The sequence below is a fragment of the Leucopleurus acutus genome (assembly GCF_964270905.1).
Source record: "Leucopleurus acutus genome assembly, chromosome: 9".
Classification (NCBI taxonomy): Eukaryota; Metazoa; Chordata; class Mammalia; order Artiodactyla; family Delphinidae; genus Leucopleurus; species Leucopleurus acutus.
In genome coordinates, this window is record NC_139144.1 from 84742671 (window position 1) to 84765191 (window position 22521).

At 49.0% G+C, this 22521-nt stretch overlaps 1 protein-coding gene across 1 annotated transcript; it reads right to left on the minus strand.

The window, feature by feature from the left end:
• Nucleotides 1–4356: 4356 nt before the first annotated feature.
• On the minus strand, nucleotides 4357–17587 carry PAX4 (paired box 4; the record flags this gene model as incomplete). The annotated part of the gene is given in 14 exon segments (XM_082846838.1): nucleotides 4357–4425; nucleotides 4427–4489; nucleotides 4491–4498; nucleotides 4831–4972; nucleotides 5241–5296; nucleotides 5683–5752; nucleotides 6121–6203; nucleotides 6392–6517; nucleotides 7063–7138; nucleotides 7466–7681; nucleotides 7955–8138; nucleotides 10898–10978; nucleotides 11877–11936; nucleotides 17559–17587. Coding segments are annotated over 14 exon segments (1263 nt in total).
• Nucleotides 17588–22521: the final 4934 nt, after the last annotated feature.

Below are 22521 nucleotides of genomic sequence, written 5' to 3' on the forward strand. Positions count from 1 at the left end.
GATCCCTGTGTACATTCACTCTTCTCCTTCATTTTCTACCAGTTTTCTGCACAAACCTTTTAACTGTGGCAAACTAGGGAAAATACAATGAAATCCCACTGGGCCTGTTTTCTTATCTATTCCATGAAGTATTTGGATCGAACTAAATTTCTCAGGCTTTTTCCAGGCCTAACATTCTAGTAGACAGTGTATCAAAGTGGTTAAGAGCTCATTTCTGGACTCAGAACTGGGTTCTAATTCGATGTTTATCAGTTAAACTTGTTTGATGTTGGGCAAATGAACCTCTCAAAGTCTTCTTGTGGGTAAAATGGCAATATAGTGTTTATCTCGTGGTATTATTGTATTACATGAGCTGATGATAGTGAAATGCTTAGTAAACAGCCTGGCACCTAGCACACTCTCACTCCATTAGATGTCTCTCCGGATCCAGTTTGAATTCTTAGTAAACCTAACCTGTTGACTGTAGTCTCCCTGTGAATTCTGATGCAACTTTGCACCGTTCATTGGATTTTAAAAAATCACTTCTACTGCCTTTTCCTATAAACTAAACTCACCTCTGTCCTTGTGATCCCTCATCAAGAATGGAACAAATCACTTCATTCTCTCTCTTCCCACAGGATCTCACCAGGTTTTTCCTAAAAGCCAAAGATCAGCAAACGACCGCCTGAACGTTTCTATTTCCACTTGCCTCCCAGGTCGATGGGATGCCACCTACCAAAATCCAAATCCTCCAGGAGAAACCACTACACTAAACCGAACAGGAACCCCAGAGTCAAGATCCATGAGAATATCTGTTCCACAACTTTTCCTACCCAGTTTAGCAAAACACCTGTTGCGAGTAACAATACAGCGCAAAAGTCCACCCCCAAGACCCTGGTGTGCCTCTGACTTGTGAGTAGGGGTGTGGATGTGGGTGGCGGCTGAGACCTCGGTCACTCCAAGTTCTCTCCAGAAGAGGGGAGACCAAATGGTAACCTATTCTTCTATTGATTCTCTGCATCCCCTCCAGAACCACTAGACTTTTCCCAGTGATCCCATGAGGATCCAGCCTTGCCCTGAAGGATTCAGAAACCAGATATGACTAGATGTTCTTTTGGCTTAGAACAAAGGAAGGATTATTAATGGTCATAACAGCTTATGTCTCTATAGCCCACCCTCCCTCCAAAGCTTACCAACCATCCCAACTTACCATTACCTTTGATCCAATCAGTTGGACACAACAGGTACTTTCCCCATCACTGCCTACCTCACTGTTTACAGGGAGCTGAAGTGATTTGCCCATGACTGGGACCTCTGACACAATTCTTCAAGTAGAGTAGACCCTAACGTCTATGGCTGTTTCCATCAAAACAGTTTCCAAAATGACTGTCATTCTTGCACTGTCTTCATAACTTTGGCTTTTATTTACCTACCGTCTACCCTATTAATGTCTTTCTTGACATACACTCTTAAGTACATTTATTTTAAAAGGGATATTTTGATCACTATCATAAAATGGAAGACCAGAATCACTTGCCATGAATAGAAATTGACCATGAAAAGAAATACAATGAAAACAAAGTGATGTTTCAAATCTTAGTTAGATTTCCCTTCCTTGACCAAGGCTCAGTTAAAAAAGTAGATTTCCCTCTGTTAAAAAAGTAGATTAGCAACTGTTACAGAGGGGCTAAAGCGTAGGACCAAAACGAAAATTTTCTCTTTGACACAATCAGAATTGAAAGGGAGTGGAAAAGGGAAAATTTTTCTCATTGTTAACCCAATATTATATAAAGCAGCATCCAGACAGTTCCTAAAAGTTTCTCAAATACCAGTGATGCCTGACCCCTATTGCATCATCCCATAATCAGTCCCTGGTTTATAAGTCCACTGAGTAGAGAACCTGAAACCGGAACATGAGAGACATTCTGTTTGGATAGAGGAAAATGATGTTGAGTTTCTGGAAGTATGTTTCTCCTCAAGAATATGAAAGAATTTTGTAAACATTTTAATCCAATTTAAAAAGGTTGCAAACTCTAGAGACCAGGGCATCTCCTTTCCTGCAGAACATTAAGAACAGGCCAAAGATGTGGAGTGGAATATAGTCTTCAGAGATAGGACGTTGGGGGTCATTTAGTGGAGAACCCCTTCCTCAGTTTTCCATAAATACATCTACACACTGAGATGCACGGGCATGCATGTGCCCAGGGACACACACACACACACACACACACACACACACACACACACAGGTATGCCCTGCTCCCCGAAAGTGGTCATCCATCCTCCACTTGAATGGTGCTCAGCCATGGAGCCTCGGATGACAGCTGCTTCCATTGCTGAGGTCAGTTTTGTTGCTGAAGTGAAGGGCATATTCTCAGCTGTACTGTGAATGCTGTCACCCCACAAAACCTCGTCCATTTCCTTGAGCAGTCTGTCCAGCAAGGTCCCCAGCTTGAAGGGAGAGAAGGCAGGGCAGGGCAGGCTGCACTGGATTACCCTCGGAATTTCATTCTAGAGCTGTGCTGTCCCATAGAACTTTCTGTGCTGATGGAAATGTTCTATAAAATTTACTGTCCAATACAGTAACCTTGGGCACATGTGACTGCTGGGCATTTGGTTTGGGGCTAGTGTGACTGAGGAGCTGAATTATTCATTTTATTTCATTTTAATTGCACTTTAATAGCCATATGTGGTCGGTGGCTATTTACTGAGCCCCACAGCTCTAGAGTATTTGATGATAAAGAGACTTCCTGAAGGACAACTTCTGCACTTGTACCTGTCACAGATGGGAGTAAACAAACATGCCCCCAGGCCCCCCCTACCCTGCTTTGCACCATCATCATTCCATCCCCTGCTCTTCAAAAAGGAAAGAATTTGGAGGGATGAGCCCATCCCCCATTCCAAATATCTCCTCTGTCCCCCTTTCCCCCCATAGCCCTCTTTTTCCCTACATCCCAGGGCTTCCCAGGAGGAGCCTAGTGATTTCTCTGCAGGGAGACAAAATTGAGATGAGTTGGAACTTACAGCCAAGATGAAGCAAGCAAACATGCCCCAGGAGCACATATAAAGGGCTGAGCAGAATTTAAAAAGGGTCATTTCAACTCTGTGTGCTGTTGTGCAAAAAAATATATATACATATGCAATTAAGGAGTTCATGTCTCTCTTCTTTTTTTTTTGCGGTACGCGGGCCTCTCACTGTTGTGGCCTCTCCCGTTGTGGAGCACAGGCTCCGGATGCGCAGGCTCAGCGGCCATGGCTCACGGGCCCAGCCGCTCCGCGGCATGTGGGATCTTCCCGGACCGGGGCACAAACCCATGTCCCCTGCATCGGCAGGCAGACTCTCAACCACTGCACCACCAGGGAAGCCCCATGTCTCTCTTCTTAGATTAAGAAATTATTATACATTTTCTTAGATGTGGTCATGGTGTTGTGGTTATGTAAGAAAATTTCCCTTATTTTTTGGAGATGCATGCTGGAGGACTCAGGGGTGACGTGCCATGAGGTACTATCAGTGTGTGTATGTGTTATATGTGCATACATGTGGGTATATGAGCACCCAAACACCAAGATAGATACATATCTACATACATATGTAGATATATATATATACATAAATACAAAGATTAGATAGATTGGATAGATAATAGCTAGATACCTAATTATATAGACACATAAATATATTAGATGATAACTAGACAGTTACATAGATAACTAAATTAGATAGATAGATAGATGGCAAACATTTTTTTTTTTTTGGCTGTGCTGGGTCTTCATTGCTGCGCATGGGCTTTCTCTAGTTGCAGCGAGTGGGGACTACTCTTCGTTGCGGTGTGCAGGCTACTCATTGCGGTGGCTTCTCTTGTTGCGGAGCACGGGCTCTAGGTGCGTGGGCTTCAGTAGTTGCGGCGCTCAGGCTCAGTAGTTGTGGCTCGTGGGCTCTAGAGCACAGGCTCAGTAGTTGTGGTGCACGGGCTTAGTTACTCTGCGGCACATGGGATCTTCCTGGACCAGGGCTCGAACCCGTGTCCCCTGCACTGGCAGGTGGATTCTTAACCACTGCGCCACCAGGGAAGCCCGATGGCAAACTTTATAATTGTTAAATATAGGGGTGGGATTATGAATGCTCATGAGAAAAACATAATGGACAACAGAACTACTGCTAATTTAAAAGATGTTTTTATCACTGCCAACTGGAAGCGTCTTAAGGCCAGTGTGAGAAGTGGGTGGGCACGGCTTCTGCAATCAGGTGACACATAAGAAGGGCAAGGTCCACAGATGAGGAGGAGACACAGGAAGGAGGAAGGAGCGGTGCTCTGCTTGGGCAGGCGGTATCAGATCCTTCCCATCCCACCTCCTTTCCACTCTGGACCGCCTCCCTCATCCCAGGCCTCGAAGTGGGGAGCCAGGCCAGAGCAAGACCTGATGGGTACCAAGACTGGCGATGGGGGCAGAGGAAGGAGCGGCAAGGATGGCAAAGCAGGAGTGAATCCAGGGAGCTCGGCTGTGGGGGGCAAGGAGCCTGTAGGGATGAAGAGAGGGTGAGCTTGGGCTCGCTGCTGCCACCCCACCCCTCAAAGTCACTGATGGGCAGAGGGGCGGACACCAGTTCTCTACACTGGATATACACACTTGAATCTCCATCCCAGCCCCTTTGCCCGCTCTGACCATCAATGATAGTATAGACTCGGGGGTACTAGTCTCCCCAACTTTATGGGCCATGCAAAGAATGAGGAAAACTGTATTGAGGTTCCTTTGATGGCCCCGACTGGGGATCCATGCCCTCCGGCGGGTCAAGGAGTCAGTTAGCCTTCCCTACACCCTGCAGGAGTGAGGCCTGGCCTGGATTCTCACCCCAGCAGGGCTTGAGACAGGCTTGTGGTGGAGTGTCACTCAGACATCTGTCTGATGCTGTCCCCCAGAACCGCGGATAGCTGGAGGCAGCCAAGGATGCCAGGGCAGGTAGGACCGCTGTGGACACACTGCCGGGGGGTTGCTGGAAAAAGCAAGAGGAAACCCTCAGCTGCCAGTGATGCCTCCTGTTTAGCACAACTGGGACCCCAGGGCTGCACGACCCCACCCCACCCCCAGGGCTGTATCCTGAACAACTTCAGAGGGAGCCATTCACATGGTAAACTCTGAGGACGGCACTTTCTAGAAACATGTACTGTGAGGGCCCAGCGGAGTCATGCATTCTAGCTCAGGCACCCACTGGGAACGGGACAAGCAGTGATCCCTTCAGTCTTCCTCCTCTTCCTGGATACCTGTGCAGAGACGGTCCCTGGGGAGGCACTTGGTACAGTCAGGTCCTGGGAAGCACCTACAAGGTAAGGGTGGATGCACCAGAGGGAGGAACAGGGGTCTGGGGAGCAGGGAGTGGAGGTGAGAGGCAGGGAGGTTCTAGGAAAGGCAATGACTTCTGGGGGTGGGGGCGGAAATGGATGCTACAGCCCCAAACTGCTCTCCTTCCCAAGGCGGGGTGTTGGGAGACTGGGGAAGAAGGATTAAATCCCAGGGATGGTAAAGTGGGGGCAGTGCAGCCCTGAAGAGCAGGGATTGTGTATGTCCAGCATCTAACACAGGGTCTGGTACATGGGAGGTGCCGAGTAATGTTTGGTGGTTGCATGGATGGATAGAGGGATGGATGGGAAGGAAGGAAGGGAGGAAAGAAGGGTAGGTGAGTGGATGGATGGGCAGAGAAATCACCTGGAAACCGCATTTCCCCCTTGAGCTTCTCTTGTCGGCGCCATTTGGCTCTTCGGTTGGAAAACCAGATCTGAAGAGGGCAGAAACGATGCAGCTGGCTGTGCGCTCCAAGGCCCAGCACCTACTGCTCTCACCACGTGCTCCTGACCTGGACTCGGAGTGCAGACCCTTCCTCAGCCCTGCCGTCCCCACTTCCTGCTCTGGCCTGGGCTCTCTGTCCCCTTCCTCAGTGCTAAGGCGTGGAGCGGGCCGTGCAGGGGAAAGCTCAGCAGAAGCGCAACAGGGAGGAGCCTGGCTCCTTCCTGCTCCGAACAAGCCCGTCTCCGCCTCTGGCCGCCTTCTCTACGTCACCGTCACCGGAAGCGGAAGCGGAAGCCTGCCCGGCCCAGACGCGCTGTCCGTGTGGTGTGTGCACGCCGTGTGGCAGAGCTCACTCACCCTCACCGTGTCTTCAGGCAGAGAGGTGGCGGCAGCCAGCTTCCCGCGGGCCGCTGAGTCAGGGTACTGCCCACGCTGGAACTCTGCAGAGATGGAGGCTCACACAGCCAGGGCGCGGGGAGAGGAGCAAGGCCCCACTCCCCGCCCGTGCCAGCCCTGAGCTGCCCTACTCCCCGACGCAGGGGCATCCACAGCCTCCAGCTCTCAGCCTCGGCCCGCAGGCCTCTGGGCCGTCGCCTCCGTGGCCCACCGTCCGCCCCAGCTCTGGCACCTTTCTCCAGCGCCTCAGCTTGGCCTGGGGAGAAGATCGTCCGATTCCGGTGGCCTGTCCCTGGGTGGGGACCCCGGGGTGCCTCGGAGCCGCTAGGTGGCGTTGGAGGAACTGGAGCCAAAACAGCTGCAAAGGGAGACAGTGGCTGGTGCTGGTCTGTGACGGCGATTCCTCTGGTCGAATGGAGTCCCCACGTCCCTGGTGCTGTAGGCAGGGCACAATGCAGGGTGAGAGCAGAGCCGCACCGCTGGGGCATCCACAGTTACTCGGGGGTCGCCGCAGGGGCACTGGGTGGGAGGGTTCGCAGCCATGGTGGGAGCATGCTTAGCATGTGGGGGGAGACAGCCGCAAGGATGGGCCAGGCTTGCCTGATCCCACAGCACCTCAAAAGTGCTCTGAGTCCTGTCTCCTCGGCAGATCCTGTGAACTTAGAGACCTAGGGAGCTGCGCTCTGTTCCAGGACCTGCCAACAACTAGCTGGTGACCTTGGGTAAGTTACTTCCCTTCCTCTGAGCCTCCATTTTCTCCTGCTAGGAGAGAATAAGACCCCCTGTGAGGCCCACGTTATTGTCTTGTGAGGGTGATCCAAGAAAGAACAAGAAAGGAATCTGAGGACTGTAAAATGCTTAGGTTTGGCTCTGAACATCCCTGGAGGCAGCTCCAAGACCCACCTGGCAACCTGAGCTGTGCCCCGGGGAATCTCTGGTCCTCCTGTATTGCCCGAAGGACTCGGTTGATGGAGGAGACCTGAGGATGTGGGGTGATGAGTGGGGAAACGGTGCCCAGCCCAGGTTGCATCCTGAGGATGTTTCCCCAGTATCCTTTCTCTCCTCTGTCCCGGCCCACACATCGTTCCCAAGGGCAGCCTCCTTTCAGCCCCATGCTTTCTTCTTCTCACCTGTCTCACCACCACCGCTTTTCAGAAGAGAAACTTTTGGGTCAGAAGAGAGCCCAGAAGCCCCGCCCCCCAGCCTGGGAGGCCCCATTGCCAAGTAAGAAGGGATCTTCTTCTCCCTCCCCAGACAACCAGTCTGGCAGCCGCAGTTCCGGTTCTGGGGAGGGGAGGGCACTTACACTGGGGGTCTTGTCCTGGGTGCAAAGCCCTTCAGCGCAGAGCTGGCGTTGGATCTCCCAGGCGAAGAGGGCTGGGCACTCACCCTTCAGCTGGGCGATTCGAGCCACCACAGGTGGTGTGGCCAGGCGTGGCTTGCTTCCCCCAATCCCCTTGGGCTCCAAGACACCTGTGCGGTAGTAACGCCCTAGGATCTTGCTCACACAGCCATTAGATACCTGGGTCAGGTGAGAAGCAGGGACAGGTGAGGCATGATGGGCAGAGGCTGAGTGTCCCTGGGACAGAAGGAAGCTACAAGGCAAAGTGAGACTGACTGAATCAGGCCCCAGAGTCGAGTCTAGCCTCACCTTTGGAACCCTGAAGCTCCCTATCCCAGCCCTCAAGGAGGCAGCCCAAGCCCCAAAGTCTGCAACAGCCCCAGACTTGCCTTAAAGGGGCCGCTTCTCCCTGCTTCTTGTGCGCATCACTGGGTGAAGGTCCCAGCACACTACCTTAAGGCTCCGTGAGATGTCACAGGGCCGCATCCCGCTGACGGCCAGCTGCACGATCTGCTGCCGGGTGTCCAGGGGCAGAGGCCGGCCATTCACAAAGAGCCCCCCCAGCTGATTCACACTGCTGATCCCTGGGCAGGAGAAGGAGGCATCGTACCCGAAGCCTCCCCTCTCCCCAGCCCACCTGCAGCGTGGAGGACCCTCCTGGGAGAGGGTTACTCAGGCCCCGCTAGCCTGGCTTCCCACCACAGAGAAAATCCTCTCTCCAGGGGACTGCTCCCCTTCTGCTCCCAGGGTCCCCCAGACATGCCACTTTCTTTGGGAGCTGGCTCACGTGTGAGTCTTTGCTCCTTGGCCACATGCACTGGCCCTCATTGTCTAAGGGAAGCAGGGTGGAGCGGGGAGGGAGTAACTGGGAGGGGCTCCCCCAGAACGGTGGCTGAGGGCACATGAACCCACGGGGATGGAAGCGGAGTCCGGAGCCATTCCCGCCCTCCTATGCTACCCTGTTCTTCCCACTTCTCCTGGGCATCTTACCGTCCTGCAGCATGCTCCAGGCTGGGCCTCCTCACAGAAGGGCAGGAACTGGGAAGACTGGGGAGCGGAGTTCCTCCTGGGAGCTCCTTTTTTGTTCTTGAGGCTGGACCTGCCATAATCGAGGGTTCCTTGGGCAGCATCTCTTGCTTAGAATGGCCTTGGGGTGTTTTGTGATAGAGGATAAGGTTTCTAAAGTTTGCCAGTAGATTGGCTACGAAAATTCAATTTCTCTTCACTAAACCTTTGAATTAAAACATCACAGAGCCAGCAGAGGACTGGATCTTTCTGGATGTCCTGATAAGGGCGTGGGAGGGTGGGAGGGCTCTCTTTCTCACATGTTCCATACAAGAGGTCAGGTAAAAATAGATGATGCTTTCCCTTTTCCAAACGGACCACTGTCGCCTCTGACCCCTCAAAAGCCTTATCAGCCACCAGGTGATACACTTGGGACCAAGTCCTGCCTCCTAAGCTCAGGATGCTATGCCCAGCCAGAGAGGGCACCAGGGACCAAAGATCTCCATATCCCTGGTCTGAGGTGGGGACCAGGTTCAAGGCTTTTACTCTCATGCAGGTCCTGATGTTATGTTCTCCAAACCACCAGCCAGAAAGCTTCCTTCAGAGCACCTCATGGGAGGGTCTTGCTCTGGTTTTTGATACTCTCCAAGAAGGTCTGGGGAAACACCAGGGCTCAGCTCTACCCCCTGGCATTGAGGCTTGGGTCCCACCCCCTGGAAGTAGAGATGAACAAGCCTGAAGTCCTGGTTTCTCCCAGAAGACACCTCTCTTGACAGCTTCTAACCCGCTGGGGTTGCTGCTCCCTGTTAACTCTGGAGAGGTCTAGATCTCATACTTTCAGAGGCCAAGTCTCTGGGACCAGACACTCATTCTTGCAACTACTGTTTACCGAAGACATGTCAAAGGGAGAGAGGGAGAAGCAGGAGAGAGCTGTCTCTGATCTGTATAGAAGCCAGTGCGAGCACGAGAGAGTCTCTTGGCAGCCCAGGACACAGGTCGTGGGCCACCATGTCCGTCTTGCTTTTGTCTGCTAGTAATGGGAGTTGAAGCCTCCTCCTTTCATGCCTGGACCCCTGGCAGGGCCGGAGGTCCCCCCAGAGAATAGCTTATGCATAGAACTTTCCTGTAATAACCATGCCATCTTGGCTCAGTTAACTAATCTGCAATTATTTACTGAATAAGGTATTAATCATGAGCACATAGCTGGTTGTTCAAGATGAAGGGAGTAAAAAGAATAGGGACAAGGTTTTCGCCCTCCAAGAGATTACAGTGCAAGCAGGGAGGGGGGACGAGCGCGAAGGAAACAACAATGAACTCACAAAGACTATGGCAGCCGGAGCGACTTGATAAATTTCAGGAGATAAATCAGCTTTTACTCACTCCTCTCTAGACGGTTAGAGACACATTCCCCTGCATGCTCTCATCTTTCCAGAAAGTCAGGAAGGAAGGCAGAGGTTTCTCCAAAAAGAAAACTGAGGCAGAGATTGGGGCTCCCACAAATCAGGGGCCACCCAGGGAGTAAAGCTCAAGGAGGTTTAGAAGCCAGTCCCTCCTCAGAAGCTGCAGTTTCCAGCTTCTAATCCTGAGGCTCTCTTTCTCTGCCTCCACCCCTGCTGCCTCCAAAGCAATAGAGAGAGGAAAGTCAATCTGGGGATGTAAAAGCTATGCCGGGATAGCGGGGGCAGGCGGAAGCTCAGAAAATCAGCCGAACCCTGAATCCTTGATAGGACTGTGTCCCCCCTGAGTGATCAGAGCTCAGAGGAGCTGTGGGGTCTCAGGTTCAACATCCAAACCTAAATCATCTCCAAACCTAAAATCACCCCAACTCAAAACAGAGAGCCATCCCCGGTCACCACACCACACATTTCCAACGTTCATATTAACTTGTCTGATGAAAGAACTGGTCCTCACAAGATGGGAGAGCAGGAGAGGGGGCTGGAGGGGCAGGAGGGTGGTGGCTGCAAAGACAAAGGACGAGAGAGGTTGGCTTGGCCACACAAAGACATGGAACCAGCATGAGAGGCGGAGCAGACAATGAGCCCGCAGTGAGCTACCTGTTTGGTGGGGGGGGGGGGGTCTCAGTCTCCTGGCCTGGGCTCCTGAGACCCCTGCAGGCTCCAGGGATGGTGGTGGTCTGGTCCTGCTAACAGCCTCCACTCTGCTCCTGCTTCAGTCCTGCCAGGGGGTCCAGAGCCACAGAAAGCCCGTGCTCAGGAGCAGAGGGCAGCCTTCTGGGAGCAGCCAGTGATGTCACAGGCCATGAGCAGAGGAGAGAGGAGGAGGGAGGTGTGCATGGGGCTGACTGACACCGGCCCTGAGTCAGGGCAAACCACAGCCAGTGACCCACTGTGTCCTTCCACCGGAAGTCCTTAGAGCCTACCTTGCGCCTACCTGCCACCCTGAAGCAGGTACAGAGCCAGTCTCATGCAGGCCCCCTGACTCCTGAGCACACCCACTCGGGGGCCAGTACTCCTAAAGGGAATGGGGAATAAGGAGGATGGGGAATTTCAGACTGTGTCCCCAAGGCTTTGAATGCACAGAAGCCCAAACATGAATTCCAGAACTACAGACACAGCTTCCCAGCCAGAATGCACTTCTGGGTTCCGGGTCAACTGCTGGGTCCTATGTGTATTGCTATAAAAGGTCAATGGGTATATAGACCAACACCTAAATACTGGCCAAGTTGGCTCATGGATCTCTGAGAGAATGCAGTGTGCATAGAGAGAGTATCACATAGCACCAGTTCTTCCCAAGAGTGTCCTCACCAGTCCTTCAATTGGCTCCTTGACTGAGGTGATGCCCAGGATGAGTTCTTGCCTGGAAACTGGGGGGCCCTGGACTTTAGAACACTGGCAACAGGAGCGGTGGAGGGAATGAGCCTCTGAAGGGAGTTAGGTTGCAAGTGGGGTGTTTATCCATTTCTCGATTTATCAGGCTCCATTCTACGAGGGATTTGGTGCTTTTAGACTCTGAGCTCCTGTTCCCGCAGAGAATACCACAGGTTATCTGGATTGTTGTTCAGGTGGGGGGGCCAGTAGCTGGAAGGGAAACGAAGCCCCCAGCGCATGGAAGCTTTGTTGCCACCATGGTCTCGGGCAGACCCCTTGTGAAGGAGCCGGCATGGAAAGCTCTTTGGGTCCATCGCATACCTTGGAGTCTGTGAAACCCTCTCAGAAGTCAGGCTGAAAGTAAGCAGGGTGTGGTGCTCTAACACTAGACCCAGAGCGGGGAAGAATAGGTTTCAGTGGTAAATGCTTTGGTTTGGGGGGCAGGGGTGTTGATGTTGTATGTTCAGCTTGATCCTAGGATTGGGAACTCTTATTCTCAAAGCAGGGCCAAATATATCCCAGAAGTGGGTTTTCTACCTTACCCTGACATGTACTGCCCTTCTCTTCCAACCTCCTCCAGCATCCTCAGACTAGCCTGGAGCCTTCGGGGACAGGGGAGACTGCAGCAGGCGGTTTCAGCACCAGGGGCAGGACAGCACACGCTCTGGTGGCTGTAGAGGCCATTCACTCCCAGGGCAGCTGGGACTGCTGGTCCCTGGACTCTGCCATGCCTGGGTGAGAGGAGTTCCCAAGGAAGGCATGTGGTAGCTCTAATCTTACTCCTCCTTTCCTGCCTCATCCCTTCCTCTTGATTTGCCCCTGCATCTGGGGGACGAAGGCTCCACGTCCAGACCCACTATTCCCATAGACAGCTGTGTGAGGGTGGAGATCGGGGTGTCAGGGGGAGAAGGGACAAGACCTGGCAGATGGTGGCGGCAGCGATTTCCCCCATAAACTACCTTCTCCCCCCACCTTTACAACACACTCTTGGGTCTGAACAAACAGAGGCTTTCGACCCAGAGGTGATGGGGGGAGGGAAAAGAGAGGAAGGGCTGTGGCAGGGGGGCCTCGCCAGCCCAGAGGCTCAGCCACTCAGCCCTCTGCCCAACGCACCAGACTGTTTGAGAAGCAAATATCTGCCTTCACTGTCTGGCTCTCTCAACCTACACACACCCCCCAACCCCGGGCTTGGGGCTAATTGTCCCTCATTCACTGGGCCCAGGCCCCAGGCTGCCGCCAGCCCCTGCCATCTGCTGTCAATTATACATTAACTCAGAGGTCTTGCCACCCGCCAGCCAGCCTGTGCGCCCCTCTCCAGTCCGCCCACGGCCATTCCTGCTTGTCCTTCGCCCTGTTGTAGAGCCCTGACAGCTGGCTTCTTCTGCCCTTGGGAGCCCCTGGTGTAAAGCCCTGTAGCTATGGGAAAAGATCTGTCCTCGGGAGAGGACGCTGGAGTTCCCCTGCCCTTTTCAAGGGGCCAGCAGACAAGACAAGCCCGTGCGTAAAGCTGGAGAGGGCAGGGCGCAGCCAGAACAGAGACCGACGGCTTCCCTCTGACACCTCACCCCGGCCTTTGGGCACTCACTGGGGGTGGAAACGCCAGTTCCAGGCTGTTTCCGCCCCTCCCTGTGGCACCTCCCTGTAGGCTGTGGGGTTCTGGCTCCCATCTTCCCTCTCTCCAGCGAGCCCCATCTCCTGCCAGCCCTCAGCTTTCCAGAGCGCACTGGCCACCTCGCCTAAACCACTCACTGGCAGCACATGCCTCCGAGTTTAAAGTCGTAGTAGTTTCCTGGCTACAAAAATGTGGGGTATCTTCAAGTTCCTTGGATATTCCTGAGCTTGGTGCTAAATCTGCAACTGCCCGCACCGCCAACCCTACTCTCCCAGCCCACACCCCACTATAACACTTGCAAATCCCAGCGCTTTTCCGCTCAGCGTCTGAAACGCTGGCTACTCAGCTCCCTCCCTCTGAATGTGCCACAGAGAGAGTGAAGAGCACTTCCTCCTAACTGGGGACACAGAAGATGCCCCCCTCTTCCCTCTTTTTCAACACGGGCCCCTAACCTCTGAGCTCAACCCTCCCCTTGTTTCACCTAAGACCAGGCTTTGCCGGGTGGGGTGGGGAGTCTTTATTCCCCTAGACAACCCCCAGCAGAGCTGGGGAGTTCAGGGGTTAGAGCCAAGGGCTCCAGGAGGCCAGGTGAGGAAGAGCCCAGCCCAAAGCTGCCAGGTCTGGCACTGTGCGCCTCAGACCTCAGTGGCCCATCACTTGTGGAGAGTGCGTCCTTGGGTCCAAATGCACATCAGACCTGCCCGAGGGGAAGGGGCTGCATCCTGACTGGGGTTTTCAGACCCGCCTGGTGACCCAAAGTTCCATTTATTCCTTGGGGACAGCTAGCTCTGTGCTCTGCAAATCTTCCCCACTCCACTTTGCATGACGTGGAAGATCTGGGGAGGAAGATAGCATTCCATTTTTAAAATACATTTTATTTTAATAGGCTTTATATTTTAGGACAGTCTTAGATTTACAGAGAAATTTCAAAGATAATACAGAGAGTTCCCACACACCCTATACCCAGTTTCCCCTATTATGAACATCTTACACTAGTATTTGTTATAATTAATGAACCAAGATGGATATGCTATTAATAACAAAAGTCCATACCTTATTCAGATTTCCTCAGCTTTTCCCTAACGTCCTCTTTCTGTTCCAGGACTCCATCCAGGACGCACATTTAGTCACCAGGTATTCTGAGGCTCCTCTTGGCTGTGACAGTTTCTCAGATTTTTCTTGTTTTTGATAACGAATAAAATTTTGAGGAGTTGTAGAACATCCCTTAGTTTGGATTTGTCTGATGTTTTACTCATGATCAGACCGGGCTTATGGGTTTTGAAGAAGAAGACTGAAAAAGGTAAAGTGCAGTCCTCGTCATGTCACATCACACGTCAACGTGACTTACCTCTGTTGATGCTGACCTTGATCATCCGGTTGAGGTAGCGTTTACTGGGTTTCCCCACCGAAGTTAATCTTTTCCCCTCTTTTCCATACGGTACTTTTCTGAAGGAAGTCCTATGAACAACTCACACTTAAGGAGTGGGGAGTTATGCTTCACCTGCTTGAGAGTGAAGTGTCTACATTGATTTTGGATTTCTTCTGCTTAGGAGATTTTTTCCTTCTCTCACACTTATTTGTTCAGTAATGTATGTCTGTCAATATGGACTACAGATCCTTATTTTATTCTTTGGAATATTATTATCCAATATGCTACATTTTTTGTTGCTCAAATCGTTCTAGCTTTGGCCATTGGGAGCTCTTTCAGTTGCCTCCTTTGTCCCTTTGACATACCCCCATTTTCATGGGGCTCAGTTTTTGTTTTGTGTGTGTCTGTGTGTGTTGAGTGTCTCCTTATTTATCTTGTATATTTCCTGCCCCAGGCCTAGAATCAGTCATTTCTCCAAGGAGCTCTGGTACCTTTTGTTGGAGAATGGTATGAGAAACAAAGACCTGGGCATTAGGCATGCTTGCGGCTACTGGGGTGTCAGTGCTTCTGGGTTCTTTCAGCTGACAGAGCAAAGAAATATACATGAGTGTACTAATCCATGTATATAGACATATCTATAAATAGTTCCATATGTAACCATTTGTATCGATATTAAACTAAACGTGAGTTCATACTGATGTCTCCAACTCCAGTCCATTATCACATGGATCATTCTGGTTTCCTCCCTTGCTTACCTGTGAAGTCTGTACAATACATAAGTACAATTTATTTTACCTTTAGTCTTACAGACTCCACTCATTTCCAAAGTTACTTAAATCAAGTAACTTGATTTTCCCCACTCCCGTCCCTGAAGCTGTTTCATACATTTGTAATACACTTAGATTATTTAGTCATATTCTGCAATTCATTTTAGGATTCCCTGACCTCTAGGTAGTTTTTTAAAATTTGTATACATTAAGTTTCATTCTCTGTGCTGTAAAGTTCTATAAGTTTTGATAAATGCATAAGGTTGTGTATCCACAAGTACAGTATTACACAGAGTAATTTCACCGCCTTAAGAGATCTGTAGTGCCTCACCTATTCAACCCCGCTCCCTGCCCGCAAGCCCCTGGCAACCACTGATCTTTTTACCATCACTATAGTTTTGCCTTTTCCAGAACATTATGTAACGGAATCATACGATATGTAGCCTTTTCAGACTGGCTTTTTCCACTTAGTAATTTGCACTTAAGATTCCTTCATGTCTTTTCATGGCTTGATAGTTCATTTCTTTTTAGCGCTGAGTGATATTCCACTGTATGGATGAACCACAGTTTATTTAGGCATTCACCTACTGTGGACATAAGTTTTCAACTCCTTTGGGTAAATAGCAAGGAGTACACTTGCTGAATCACATGGTAAGGGTATGTTTAGTTTTGTAAAAAAACTACTAAACTGTCTCCCGAAGTGGCTGTACCATTTTGCACACCCATCAGCAATGAATGAGAGTTCCTGTTGCTTCACAAACCCATTAGCATTTGGTGTTGTCAATGTTTTGGATTTTGGCCATTCTAATAGGTGTCTAGTGGGGTATATCATTGTCATCTTAACTTGCATTTCCTTAATGATACAATGTGGATAATCTTGCCATATGCTTATTTGCCATCTGTATATCTTCTTTGGTAAGATGTCCAGTTAAGGGCTTTTATCCATTTTTTCATCAGGTGTTTGTTTTCTTATTGTTAAGTTTTAAGAGTTCTTTGTATAGTTTGGATAATATTCCTTTATCAGATATGTTTTTTGCAAATATTTTCTCCCAGTCTGTGGCTTACCTTCTAATTCTATTCACATTGTCTTTCAAAGAGCAGAAGTTTGTTTTTTGTGTGTGTGTGGTACGTGGGCCTCTCACTGTTGTGGCCTCTCCCGTTGCGGAGCACAGTCTCTGGACACGAGCAGAAGTTTTTAATTGTAATAAAGTCCAGCTTATCAATTATTTCTTTCATGGACCATCTCTTAGGTGTTGTATCTAAAAAGGCGTCACCATACCCATAGACTTTATTTTTTTAGAGCAGTTTTAGGTTCACAGCAAAATTAAGAGGAAGGTACAGAGATTTCCCATCTACCCTCTGTCCCCACACACGCACAGCCTCTCCCATATTCAATATCTCCAGTTTGTTACAATTGATGAACCTAAGGTGTAAACTCTATAGATGTTCTTTATGAAGCTGAGGAAGTTCCCCTCTATTCCCGGTCTGATGAGAGTTGTATCATGAGTGGGTATTGGATTTTGTTCGATGCCTTTTCTCCATCAATTGATATGATTTTGTTTTCTTCTTTAGCCTGTTGATGTGATGGATTGCATTCGTTGATTTTTAAATGCTGAACCAGCTTTGCATACCTGGAATAAATTCACTTGATCATGATGTATGATTCTTTTTAGACATTGTTGGGTACAATTTACTAATATTTTGCTGAGGATTTGTTTTCATCTATGTTCATGAAACATACTGGTGTTCGGTTTTCCTTTCTTATGATGTCTTTAACACTTTTGATATTAGGGTAATTAATATTCGTCTCATAAAATGAGTTAAGAAGTGTTCTCTCAGAGATCCAGCTTTGAGACTGAGGACAGGGTTTATCATGCACATGTACAGAACACTCACTCTAAGTATCACACTATAATTGTTGTTACTACTATTACTAATACTATTATGTACCAACAGGTGACGCTGTTATCTATTGACTGAGTTCAGCCGTTCCAGCCTAGGACCTTCCCAGCCCCACCCTTGCTGCCTTAATTCTGCACTCCTGTCATTTCTGTCTCTCTGCTCTTCAGTTTACCCTCTTGATCTCTGGGCTCATTAAGCCTACTATATGAAATTCCTTCTCTGACCTAGAGTCACCTTATCTGGAGATAGTGGGGTGGCTATCTTTCTGCTGCCTTTGAAATATCCACAAACTTCTGCACTTTTGAAAGGGAAGGGGAGGAGGAACATGAGTCATTGATGATCCCAGGTCTTTGCCTCTATGCTTTTTGAAGGTTGTGGGATCTTGGTCTTGGTCTCACTATAGAGTGAGAGGGGACTGAACTGTTTTAATGTGATCTAGTCATCACTGAAACTATGTCTGTAATAGGTCCTACCTAGGAAAGCTCAGTGCTCCAGCTTGGGTAACTTTCCGCTGTTTAGCAAGACCCAAAGGCAATGGGGAAGAGAGCTCCCTCCCCAAGGATAAGGATCTTACCTCGGTCCCAGGAATCCAGAGCTCGTCATCTTTACTGTGTCCACAAAGGCCCCCAAAGCAACATCTGCTCAGCCCAACAGAGGTCACTCTACTACCCAGAGGACAAGCTGTGTAAAGACAGGTAATTATAAATCAAGTCTCATTACTGTCTCTGGCTTGGCACCATCAAGCACAGTAACCAGGCTTTGAATGGTCCACGTCCCAGGTTTCATCATCAGCCCGGCTGGCATCCCTTTCACCACCAACCCTCAGCTTACCTAATTTCTCTTTACTGTAGTCCTCAGGTCCACTTCTTGTTCGCTCTTACGCTCTCAAATCTCCACTACGTGAAATCAATTATTTTAACCTTCCCTAGACGGCTCCACATTTCTCTCTCTCTCTCTCTTTCTCTCTCTGTCTCTGTCTCTCTTTTGTGGAAGAAAGTGCAGCAGCAGTGATGTTTCATGGAAGCTTCTGTTTACTCTCTGATTCTCTTTTCTTCTCCTACTATTCAACATTTAGATGGTTCACCAAAGCCCTCACTTTCTCCACCCACTATGCCGGTTTCTCTTGTCTCTTGGTACTTTGAGTTCTTTCTCTTAGTTTTCTTTCTGTTTCTCATAATATATAATAGTAATTATCCCAGTCACGCTGTATTTGGAGAGACGCTGGCTAGAGCTGCTTGACCTCAGCCACGGGGGATCAGCTACTTGGGAGCCTGCCTGGGAGAGCCAGGTGGCCCTGCAGGGTCTGCACATGGGCTCCCCCTGCAGCCTGCCCAGTGCTCTGCATTTCGTAGGGACACTGAGTTTGATAGTAATTGTTCATAACCCAGGCTTCCTTCATCACCTCTCCCCTGAGAGTCCGAGCACTGTGATTGGCAGGGGAGTCAGCATCAGGTCTGAAGGGGAAAAAGAGATGCAGACTTGGGAAAGACTTGGCACCTGCCAGCGCTCTGAAACACCAGTTCTCCTTTAAATCCCGTATCGTCCAATAGCCGCTCTCCACACCTTGAGTCTGACTTCCTCCAGGGATGGAATTGAAAACACATGCTCTGGAACCCAACAGAGTAAAATCCTTTGGGTGTTATTAGCCTTGTTAAGGAAGCTGGGTTTGAGAATAGAATTCTCTTTTTTCAGGAGAAAAGAAGGAATTTATTTTAAACCAACCAGTAAAAATATCAGTCAAACTATCTAACGTAATTGCCCAAAGATACCAATCTTAGTAACTCAGAAAAAAATGATTCTGTTGGATCAGTAATAAAGAATGCTGATTTTACCTCTGGTATTTTCTTTTCTTTTTACATTGTGGGAAAATATACACCACATAAAGCTTACCATTCTAGCCATTTTTAAGTGTAAAATTCAGTGGCATCAAGTACATTCACAGTGTTGTATATCCATCCTTACTATCCATTTCCAGAATTTTTCTGTACCCATTAAACAATAACTCCCCTTTCCGCACTCCCCCTAACACTTGGACCTTTATGCTACTTTCTGTCTCTATTAATTTGCCTAGTCTAGGTACCACATGAGTGGGATCATGTAATATTTGTTCTTTCGTGTCTGGCTTATTTCACTTAGAACGATGTCTTTGAAAAGGAAGTTCTTATGCATGCTTCCCTTCTCTTTATCACCCTGATCTCAAAAAATTAAAGCTCTTTTTGAAACTATTGGTGGAGCCTTGAGTAAGAACGGAGCTGTCAGTCTATGAGCCCTGGGCAATAATGGAGATGTCAGTCTATGAAGATGAAGGGTAGAAGCAAAGCAAGTCTGTAAAGAGCAGACTCCCCTGGAGTTCCAAGTTCACATATCTTGAGTACTGGGAGAGCCCCAGTTGAGAGTGAAGACAAGGCAAGAGAATTTCATCAGCCAGTCCACAGAGATACCAAGGAATTGAAATAGGAAAACGGCAGCTTGTCTCTCTCTTCCAGATGCTGGGGTTTCTCTGTACTGGAGGGTGAATCCCCTGAGCTCTGGTCTGCTTGGAAAGGCGACAAGAAGGTAGGGTCAAAATAGAGTAGTTAAAATGCCCAAGTGGGACTTCCCTGGTGGCGCAGTGGTTAAGAATCCGACTGCCAGTGCAGGGGACATGGGTTTGATCCCTGGTCCAGGAAGATCCCACATGCTGCGGAGCAACTAAGCCCGTGCACCACAACTACTGACCCTGCACTCTAGAGCCCAGGAGCCACAACTACTGAGCCCGCGTGCCGCAACTACTGAATCCCGTGCGCCTAGAACCCGTGCTCCGCAGCAAGAGAAGCCACCGCAGTGAGAAGCCTGCGCACCGCAACAAGCAGTAGCCCCCACTTGCCGCAACTAGAGAAAGCCCGCGTGCAACAACCAAGACCCATCACAGCCAAAAATAAATAAATTAATTAATTTAATTTAAAAAAAAAAAACATAAAATGCCCAAGTGAGTCCTGCCTCCTAGCTTCTACATTCTTCCTCTCCTAACTCACTCCCATCTTTTTAAAATGTATGGAGTAGGAGATGAAAGGGGAAAGTTTGAAGTAGAAGGAAGTAGTATGTGGGAAGGAAATGAGAAAGAAGACATAGGAAATCGAGCCTCTTGACTGCGTGGCATCTTCTGTCCTGCTCCATCAAGAGAGGGTGGGAGGACACCCCTGGCACGTGTGTGGAGGGGAGCACATTGCTTGGAAAAAATGAGATTTAGGCCAAGTGGCCACTTATTTGCTGTGGGACCTCATCTTTCTAATGAATAAACTAACCCTAGTTTACCTGCTTCTTTTTGTCATAGGGAGATGTATTAATTCACTATAGCTGCTGTAACAAAATACTACAAACCGGCTGGGCTTAAACAATAGACATTTATTGTCTCACAGCTCTGGAGGCAGAAGTCTGACATCAAGGTGTCAGCAGGGCCATGCTCCCTCTGGAGGCTCTAGGGAAGGATCTGTTCCAGGTCTTTCTCCTAGCTTCTGGTAGTTCGTTGGCTTATGGCTCCAATGTTCACATGACGTTCTTCCTCTGTATGTGTGTGTGTGTGTGTGTGTGTGTGTGTGTGTGTTTGTGTTTTCAAAAAAGGCATTCTTTTCATGAGGACACTAGTCATTGAATTAGGGGCCCACCTTACTCTAGTATGACCTCTGATTTTAATTGATTACATCTACAATGACCCCATCTCCAAATATAGTCACATTATAAGGTACTGGGGGTGAGAACTTCATCATATGAATTTTTCAGGGACACAATTCAACCCATAACAGGAATGATCCCATTGTTTTAATTAGCATCTTTCCTATGGTAACCTCTCAGCACTGAGATTTGGAGAGAGATAATCATGCCCCTCCAAGACATATCCCAAGAAGGGAGCATCTTCTGCTCAATCCTGTCCTGTCTGGTCCCAAAACTGAGTTCTTACCCTTGGTAGGGACTGCAGAGCAAATGCCCAGCAAGACAATAATCCTCCTGGCTCTCACCAAGGTGCCATTTCTCCTCATACTCTCACCGCAAGTCCTTGTTTGTGGACCACTCCATGGGACCACCATCACTGTGTGCTGATTGTCATGTTCTTGTCAATGTTTTCAGATTTCCTTTTAGGTTTATCCTGTCTCTCCCTGGAAATTCTAGGCCCTAAGGTAAGGAGACGATCAGGAGCTGTCCACGGTCCATTGATAAACAAGCCCCGAAGTTATCTGGCTGCTTCCTGCAAACAACTTGACCATCCTATGACATCCAGAATATGTGAGCTGGGTGGAGAAGGAGGTGAGGGCCAACTACTGGGCCTAGCCTGCCAATAAGGCCTCCACTGGGCAGCCAGAGGGCAGTGTTTGGCTACCTAGAACCTGGGAGGAAGGAATCCCTATGAGGGGGCAAAGGCCCTGGAAATGGGGGTGGGGCTGGGACCAGCAGGGACTATTAAAGCAAATCCCCTCTTTAATGATCATTTTCAGGACTTCCAAACCTTCTCAGATATATTCAGCTCTGTCTTAACCCTAGGAGCTTAGAGGAGACTCCCTCTAATAGCTACTTTGTAGGAACAGAAATTTTCTTGGGAGACAAAGGACAGTCAAGTTGGATAAAAGAGAAAAAAATTACCCAAGGTGCTAGATAACAGTTTCTGTAGGAGGAACACAGAAAATTGTCACAGTGGCTTGAAACAATGACTCATCTAGCCCAGCATTTTGTTTCTAGGACTGAAAAAACAAGAATCATTTGATGGGGAAAGTAAAAGCTGGGTGGGCAGAAGACCTTGCGAGATAAGGAAAAAATGGGTAGATAAGGTGAATGTTATTAAATGTTACTGAAAGGATGTCTTTGACAACGACCTCAGCCTTTGTGTGAGGTGGGATGGGCTCTAAAGAGGCTTCCAAAACCATGCCTCATGGATAGATTGCCAGAAGGACCAAGAGCTTGAACTTAGGAGTCACACAGACCTGGGTTGGAATCCCATCCTCCTGAGTCTCCGTTTTATTTCCTTTACAGTGGAAACAACGTTTCTCCCATGGGGGATTATTATAGCAATTTCATGAGATCATATGATAGTATATACAAAATATCTAGTACCATGCCTGGCCCATTGTAGAGACTGAGCAAAAGGTAGTGTTTATAATTTACTTAAGCACCAATAGAAGGCAAAATGGGGCTTCTTAGTTACCAAAATGATGAACACATGGCTATGCAGGCATACTGAAGCGATGTGCAATAAAACCAGGCTGAGGAAAAAAATAATAATATTAATAAATAAATAAATACAGACTAAGCAAAAACTCAAATGAGAAAGAGTCTTCGGCTGCTTTTCTGGGCTGTTGGTTTATGATCACATGGGGCACACGCCTATTCATTCTTTCTCACCCAGATGAATTCTGGCCTGGAGGCTAGAAAGGTATAACTGTCAATCGTGCTGTCACCTAAGAGAAGCAATGTGCTGTCTTTCCAGGGTGCACTCTGTGTATGTTGGCCAATAGACAGGGCTGGTGGGACCCAGTCCTGCAGAGCAGCTGCATCACTATCACCTGAAT